The 8,524-nt window shown below is 56.4% G+C and overlaps 1 protein-coding gene across 1 annotated transcript; it reads left to right on the forward strand.

Annotated features, from left to right (window-relative positions):
- Positions 1-494: 494 nt before the first annotated feature.
- Positions 495-5,202, forward strand: CHRNG (cholinergic receptor nicotinic gamma subunit). The gene is given in 14 exon segments (XM_066193872.1): positions 495-551; positions 553-684; positions 686-743; positions 1,145-1,281; positions 1,386-1,430; positions 1,640-1,749; positions 1,844-1,999; positions 2,245-2,342; positions 3,114-3,317; positions 3,605-3,719; positions 3,987-4,101; positions 4,411-4,615; positions 4,718-4,851; positions 4,931-5,202. Coding segments are annotated over 14 exon segments (1,734 nt in total). The 3' UTR covers positions 5,099-5,202.
- The last annotated feature ends 3,322 nt before the right edge of the window (positions 5,203-8,524 follow it).

An 8,524-nucleotide genomic window follows, 5' to 3' on the forward strand; every position in this document is an offset into this window, starting at 1 on the left:
AGCCAGACCCACAGTGTCCCCCCAGCACACCCCATCCCACAGTGCAAGGCTGGGGCCCTGCAGAGGTGTCTCCTTCCCCAGCTCCTCAGTGGAATGCCAGGGATTTGATTTCAGGGGACATAGCTGACGTCCCCCCATCGGCAGTGGCCCAGGACAGCTGTCACATCCTCTCCACTGAGTCAGGAATCTCACCACACCTCCACACCCCCATCCCCTCCTCCCTGTGACTCTCATACACAGGGGCTGGAAGGGTTTGAACCCCCGGGGGTATGGAGCATCACTCCCCAGGCTGATGTGATGGGACTTGCCTGCCCCTTTCCCCACCCTATATTCTGGGGGCAGCCACTGCCATGGCAGGGACAGGATGTGCTGGCAGGGGGGGACCCCTTTCCCGTAACCTGCAAGGAGATGCATCCCTTTATGTGAGACATGGGGAACCCAAGGCACAGAGCTCATTTTGCCCCTTGCCCCAATTCCAACCTCTCCGGCACAAAATGCCAGAGGAGCTTCCCAGCAAACTGGCATCGCCCCACCAGCGGGGGAAGTGGGTGGTCACGCGTCCCTCCCGGGCCCCCGTGGCTGTTTGGAACAGCTGACGGTGGCAGGGGACAGCTGTCCTGTCCCAGCGGGCGCCAAGCCCAGAACACGTCGGTGGAGGCGGCCGAGCGGAGCCCCAGTCCCTGCGCCCCACAGCACCGCCATGCGTGGCCACGGCCTCCTCTTCGTCCTCTGCACCCTGGCAGGTAAGATCTGCCCGTCCAGGGAGAGGTCTGGAGGGCACCTGACTACCCCCCACCTTTGCACTTGGGGGTTTGTCACCCCTGGGAGTACTGCGCCAGGCACCGCCCCACGGGCTGTCCGTGTGCTGGCAGGCACTGCCTCCGTGTCCTGCCCTGGAGAGGTCCCCGGGTGAGCTGGGTGAGGGCGTGGTGGGGACACACACACCCCTGTTCACACGTGGGGCACTGACGGGACTGTCAGGATCATAGGGCAGAGCGCACACACCCGCCGGAACACATGCCTGGGCATCCCTTTCCCATGCACGCACCCCTGTGCCTCCCCCCTGCAACGTGTAAGGTCTAGGGGGCATCAGTGACCCCGCTGCCTTCCCCCCGGGGTGTCCCCATGGCGTGTGCTCTCTCAGGTGTGGGCTGCAGGAACCAGGAGGAGAAGCTGCTCCAGGACCTCATGTCCAACTACAATCAACAACTGCGCCCGGCCCGGGGGGATGAGATCATCGATGTCTCCCTCAAGCTCACCCTCACCAACCTCATCTCCCTGGTGAGAGACCCCCCCCAGGTACCCCCAAGTGGGAAGAATTTGCCCCCACACGTGGGGCAGAAGGCAGGGCACTAAAGCTATCTCCCACCTTCCTTCCCTGCCAGAACGAACGGGAGGAGACCCTGACCACCAACGTCTGGATCGAGATGGTGAGACTCCACCCCTCCAGGCAGGATCACGCCCAGCTATATTTGTATATCAGGGTGGCACCTCATGAGGGGCTGGCACTGTAATCTGAACCCTCTTTTGTGGGCACCCCCAAATGAGCCCATTTTGTGGGCAACATAGCACAGGCAGCTCACACTCTCCCTCATCTTGGGGGGGCTCCATGACCCCTCCTCCTAATCTCTCCTCCCAGCAATGGTCTGATTATCGCCTGAGCTGGGACCCTGAGAAATACGACAACATCCAGCTGCTGCGGGTGCCCTCCACCATGGTCTGGCTGCCAGACATCGTCCTGGAGAACAAGTAGGTGACAGGGCAATGGGGACACGTCCCCACATAGGGCGGGCAGCTGCCCCCCAGGCATAGTTTGGGCCTGAGCCCATCCTTTTCCCCCCAGCATCGATGGGACATTCGAAATCACCCTCTACACCAACGTGCTGGTGTCCCCTGATGGCAGCATCTACTGGCTGCCCCCTGCCATCTACCGCAGCGTCTGTGTCATCCACGTCACCTACTTCCCCTTCGACTGGCAGAACTGCACCATGGTCTTCCAGTGAGCATGGGCACCACGGCAACTCCTCCAGGGACACAGGGACTAGCCTGGGATGCCCATCTTTGCCTCTGGGCAGATAAGTGCCACCTGCCTATCCCCTGCCACTTGGCAGGAGGCACCATGGACAAGCCAAACACGCCAATGAAAAGCTGGAGGTGGCCAGCATGACCTGGTGCCATACTGGCATCCTTTGCCCATCCAGCTTGCTGCATGCCAGCCTGAGCCACCACCTTGTCTCTCCCCAGGTCCCAGACATACAGTGCCAATGAAATCAACCTGCTGCTGACAGTGGAGGATGGCCAGACCGTGGAGTGGATCTTCATTGACCCTGAGGCTTTCACAGGTAACACTACAGCCACAGCCATGGCACAAGAGTGTCCCACCACAGAGGACATTCAACAGGTCTGCTGCTACATTGGTGGCTGCCAAAAGCAGGGCTGCAGGGACTATTAGCAGCTCCCACCATTACATGGGCACTTAAGTTATTAGTGGAAGCGGGAGTGTGGGAGAGATTTGTTTTTCTAACCCCCCCAGCTCGGGGCTCTTGCAGGCTGGCAGCTGCTGCTGGAGAGCACCGCTCCTGCAAGCTTGATTGATGCTGGGAACGTAGCTGTCATGGCCAAACAATGACGTTTTCCATCACATTTTAATTGCATATTGAAGGAACAAAATGCTTTTCAGGCAGTGAGATTTATTTTTTCATTACCGGCCTGAGTTGCGATCTTGACTGGGAAAAAATCTATCACTCCCGCGGAGAGCAGGGGAGAGCAGTGCACTGTCACCCAGTGTCATGCTTGGCTTCCCTCTCTGGCACTGTGGAAATGGGGAGATCCCAGCCCCACAACTGTAGCCCTGGGAGCCCTCAAGGTGTTAAAGGTGTCCCACATGTGCCCAGCTGCCCCAGCCAACTGCTTTTTGGGGTATTTTGCCCAGGCACCATGGCACGTCCCACAGTGCTCATCTCCCTCACAAGTGGCTATAGCACTGTGAGCAGCCTGGATGCTCTGTGGGGCCCATGCCAGTCACCAGTCCTCCCCTTCCTCCCTGGACTGAAGGGCTGGGGGCCCAGTGCTGTGTGGGACAGTGGGACTCACCTGGCACCATCACGATGCAGAGAACGGCGAATGGGCCATCAAGCACCGCCCCGCTCGGAAGATCATCAACTCGGATCACTTCACCCCAGATGACATCCAGTACCAGCAGGTCATCTTCTATCTCATCATCCAGCGCAAGCCACTCTTCTACGTCATCAACATCATCGTGCCCTGTGTCCTCATCTCCGCCATGGCTGTGCTTGTCTACTTCCTGCCCGCCAAAGGTACTCTGGGACCGTGCGCACTGCGGGCATGGGGATGTGCAAGGGGACCGCAACACGCCAGGAAGTGCTCCCCATCCCCTCTTATGCTTGGGGACCATCAGTATCAACTCTCACCCACTCCTGTAGTATTTGGATTGGGGGGAGTGTGTAAATTTCTAGGCATCCCATAGTTAATGCCTCAAGGCAGGACTTGTCTAGTTCAGCTTTTGTGTGGGGTTTTTGCCTTAGGAGGGAAATGCCCACAGCACTGCGCTGTGCCAAACTCTGCCTTTACCCCTCCTTGGCAGCGGGTGGGCAGAAATGCACCGTCTCCATCAATGTTCTCCTGGCCCAGACTGTCTTCCTCTTCCTCATTGCCCAGAAGGTGCCTGAGACCTCCCAGGCTGTGCCTCTCATCGGGAAGTAAGTGACACATTGGGATAGGGGTGCCAGCCCTCTTGTCCCACTGGGCCAGGAGGGTCTCAGGTGGTGTGGAGCAGCCAGTGCCCAGGGACAGGACCCTGGTACAGAAATAACCCTCAGCCCAGATGGTGCTGACACAAGGCTACCACTTGCCCATGTTTCACTGCCAGTCACCAGCTTCCAGCTCAGGAGGGCACAGAGAAGGACCTTGAATGACCATAGCTTGTGACCCAGCAGCCCCACTGAGGCTCTGTGCCCCCTCCCCAGATACCTGACCTTCCTCATGGTGGTGACAGTGGTCATTGTGGTGAATGCTGTCATTGTCCTCAACGTCTCCCTGAGAACGTCCAACACTCACTCCATGTCCCAGAGAGTGCGCCAGGTACCTGCCATCATCCCCCTACCCTTTATACAGCAGGAATGGGAGGGGTATTTGGGGATCCATGTCCCTTCCAGAGTAAGGTGGCAGGCATGCCTTCATCTGAGTGCAAGTCCTGGCACAAGGAGAAAGCCTCAGATGTCCCCAGTGGACCACACTGTGCCACCAAGCCAGTCCCAACACTGGGGAGCAGCAGGTGTCAATATCGCAATGGCACCATGCTCCAAGCAATGCCAGGGAAACCAGTCATACCCATGGGGTGCTCTGGGTGGTGTGAGGGGGACAGGTCCCCACAGGTGATGCTGTGCCCAGGTGTTCCTGCACCTCCTGCCCCGCTACCTGAGCATGGCCATGCCAGAGGAGACCCCAGGACCCCCGCGAGCCATCCGCAGACGCAGCTCCCTGGGGCTTATAGTGAAAGCTGATGAGTACATGCTCTGGAAAGCCAGGACTGAGCTGCTCTTTGAGAAGCAGAAGGAAAGAGATGGGCTGATGAAAACCGTGCTGGACAAGATTGGTGAGTGACTCTGGGCAGTTGGCACCTCCCTGTGAAGTTGGGCTTTGTGCCAGACGGCTGAGCACTTGCTGGTGCCCGCTGTGCTGGCTCTTGTGCTTGCAGGACGTGGTCTGGAAAGTGGCAGTACCCAGGACTTCTGCCAGAGCCTGGAGGAGGCAGGCCCTGACATCCGCGCCTGCGTGGATGCCTGCAACTACATCGCCAATGCCACGCGGGAGCAGAACGACTTCAGCAGCGTGAGTCAGGGCTGGGGAGAGAGGGATCTGCATGGGGGGCAGTGGGGCACAGCCCTCACCCTTCTTGTGCCACTGGCAGGAGAGTGAAGAGTGGATGATGGTGGGACAGGTGATTGACCGTGTCTGCTTCTTCATCATGGCCTCTCTCTTCGTGTGTGGCACCGTTGGAATCTTCCTCGTGGCTCACTTCAATCAGGCACCCGCCCTGCCCTTCCCTGGGGACCCCAAGCAGTACCTGCCACAGTGATGCTCACAGGTGCCCACAAGCCAAGCAGTGGAGATAGGGGGAAGGAGGAAAATGGGATGCTCATGCTGTGCTGAATGTGGAAATAAAGCCCCCAAGTCTTGCAAGACTCCATGGCATCTCTGCTCCATGCCCACCCTCCTCAGAGGCTGGATGTGCACCCCGTGCAGGCTGGCCACACACCTCTAAGCTGCACAGTTCTGTGAGATGAGACATGGGGAACTGGAGCCGAATCAGACATCTAATGGGCCATGCAGCAGTGCTGCCAGCAAGAGCTACATCACCCCACTGCAAATTTACAAATTTAAGCCTACGACAAATGGGAATACTGTCATCCCTGTCATGGCAGTGGGGCAGGAATCACAGCTATAGTTGCCCATTCTGGGTCAACAATGGAACCATGGATGGGATTGGTGGCAGACAATTCCTCCCTCCATTTATGCCCTGACTGTGGGTCTTGGGGACAGCTTAAGTGCTGTCCTCAATCCCTAGCAAGCAGCTTGAGGTAGAAAGACTGGGTCACCATGCATCCAAACACCCTCAGGGATGTGTGCCCTGTGGCATACATCCTGCTAGGAGCATCAGCACGACTCTCTCCCCCACCAGCCTTCCTTGCCTTATGGGATCATCTCTGTCAAGCACAGCCCCTTCCCCCATCCCAGCAATGCTGCATCCCCCTGTGCCCCTCAGTGACCTCCGGGGCCCCCTGGCTTTGTCCCTGCTGGCAGGGGAGATGAGAGAGGTCAGCTGGGAATGGTGGCAAGCAGCATCTGCTCCTCTGTGATCCAGCTCATGCCACCTGCGCCTGGCTCCGGGATGTGCATCAGCCTCACAGTCCCAGCACCGGCTGCCTCTGCTGCTGCTGGGAGAAAACCAGTTGGTTACTGCCCACAACTGCCCCTGGCACTGTCTGACGGGTGAGAGCACTGTGGGCAGGGATAGAGGAGGGAGGAAAACACACAGCACCCGAGACATCACTTCTTGGATGTCTGCAGCCTGCTCATGGCCCAGAACCACTCAGGGCTGTGCCAGCCTGTCCCTGCTTTTTGCAAGGTGACTTTTCCTGCCCTATCTCTACGAGATACGTAGTGCCCATGGCACCAATGCCAGGTGAATACAGAGCTCCCAGCTGGCACCTTGATGGAAGTGAGGATGGTGCTCACTGGTGCAGGCAGGGGTGCTCAGAGGACCTTAGCTGGGTCCTGCCCCCTGCCTGGGTCACCTCCCATGGCCATGACCCAGGTGAGGTTAGCAGGTCCTGGGGAACTGTACTCCTGTCCTGCCACAGCCATGTCCTCTCAGTGGCTGAAGGGACAGACCCTCCTGGCCCAGTGTCCCCAGTCCAGGAAATCTGGGGAGAGCCAGGAGGTTCTCAGCTCCTGAGCTGAGAGCCAGGAGCTGCCATAAGCTGCCCAAACCAGAGCACGAGGCACATCCACAGCCCCTAGGCTCTCTGTCCCCAAGAAGATGCATAATTAATGAGCTCTGGTCTGTCTTTGCCTGGCCATTTCCCATTGATTACTGGGCCAAACCATTGATTACTGGGTCCCTATAGCCCTGCTGCCAGTCTCCAGGGCTGGGTACTGTCACCTACTTCTTACCACTCCAGAGATGTTGCTTCTTCCAGCGAGCTCAGGCTCCAGCATGTCCATACAGCACAAGTAGAAATGGATGAGCTCTTCCAGCCTGCCAGGAGCACATGACCAAGACCACACTCCCCACTATCTCCACGCAATGGTTTTACAAGCCCTCAGGAGATCTCTGTGGTTTGCCATTCCAGAGACAAGAACAAAAGCAAGAGCTGTATGTCACAGATCTTGGGTAGCAGATATGCCTTGCAGGATCTGCAGGTCACCCTCTGAGGTTATGGGGGGAGTGCAGTGACAGGAAAAGCTTCCTCAGCCCAGTCTCAACCTCATGTGCCCACACTCCATCAAGAAGCATTAAGACAAGGCAACATCATCCTCCAACTGCTCCCCTCCACAGAGAGAACTCCTTTCTCTCTGTGGGCTGGGAAGAGCCATGAGCCCCCATCAGACCAGCTGTAGCCAGAGACACCCAGGGCCCATGAGCCCACCATCCCCTTGGGAAAGAAGAACTCAAGGGAATGCTCTTCTTTGGGTCCCAGGGCTAAAAGCTCTTCCAGTTTCCCCAAAGGCCACTTTGCAGAGATTTAAAGTTCAAGGATGTTCAAAGCCTTTGGGATAAGGAAAGCAGGAAAGGTCTTGACTCACTGCAGATTTGGGGCTCCCATGGCTAGAGGCTTCCTTTCTGAATGAAGAGGATCTGAAACCTTTTTCTAGAGCACAAAATAAGCTCCTTCCCTTCCCAAACAACCTCATGCCTGTGTTTTTCACCATTCTCATTAGCAGGACACAGCAGACCACAATCCAAAAGTCCAGCTCAAAAACCAGTCTGGATCCATCCCTCTTCAGGCTATAGAAGGCACCTGGTGCTTGGCACTGATCAACCACTGCTTTTCTCCTGACCTCAGGAAAAGTAGCCTGAAAGAGGACAAACTCCACACCCAGCCAGCTCACTCTCTTCAAGGCTGAGCAAGAGGAACCTCTGCTGAGTTCCTCTAAATCTCAACCAAGGGGGCAGTGGGAGGAGAGGAAACAGCCTCCCCAGGAAGGGCTCTTCCACAGCTCACTCACAAAGCGTATTTGAGGGCAAGCACAGCAGGACCACAGCATTTTCAGATTTAATAGCAAGCCTGCACTCATCGGCACCAGCTTAGACAAGGGGCATCAGAGGCGAGAAGTGGGCGAGTACACGAAATAACAGAGGTGGACATGACACACAGCTGGGTAAAACAACAGGACTAAAGCCCTAAGTGATGTAATCTGCAAAAAGCTAAATGTGCTGTGAATAAAAGGAACCTGCAGCTAGTATTTCAGCCCTGCCTTGTAAGGCTATTTTTGCTTAGATTGCCAAATATAATTACTACTAAATCCCCCCTAACAAATACTGGAGAGCAGCAGGGGAGAGTTGTATTTAAAAGGAATCTTAAGTAGCAGCCACAGTAGTACCTGCTCACAGCAGGGAAAACAAACCATGTCTGGAAAAGAGCATTTGGTTGAGAGCTGGTGACAAACAAGTGCCAAAAGCAGGAACAGGACCATGGGTCTCAAGAAACACAGAGAGGGATGCCACTACAGCTTGGGGAACAACCCTGCTCCCTGCCCAGCCAGGTGCTAACTGCCTGACCATAGGGAGCACTTAGTCACTGCTGTCAGTGCAAAGAATGTCACTATAGACAGCCTGGAACTCACACTCTCAATGAAGAAAACAAACCCTTCAGAAGACTGAATATTTTAAACTGTTTTCTCTGCCAGTCCTGGCTGCTTTCAATCTAGACTTCAATAGCAAGACAAGGAATTTGCAATTGGAGTCATGAGGCTGAAGGTCTCCCAGGATCCAAGGTTG

The sequence above is a fragment of the Chamaea fasciata genome, unplaced genomic scaffold (assembly GCF_029207755.1).
Source record: "Chamaea fasciata isolate MVZ Bird 193981 ecotype frontalis unplaced genomic scaffold, bChaFas1.0.hap1 SCAF_11, whole genome shotgun sequence".
Classification (NCBI taxonomy): Eukaryota; Metazoa; Chordata; class Aves; order Passeriformes; family Sylviidae; genus Chamaea; species Chamaea fasciata.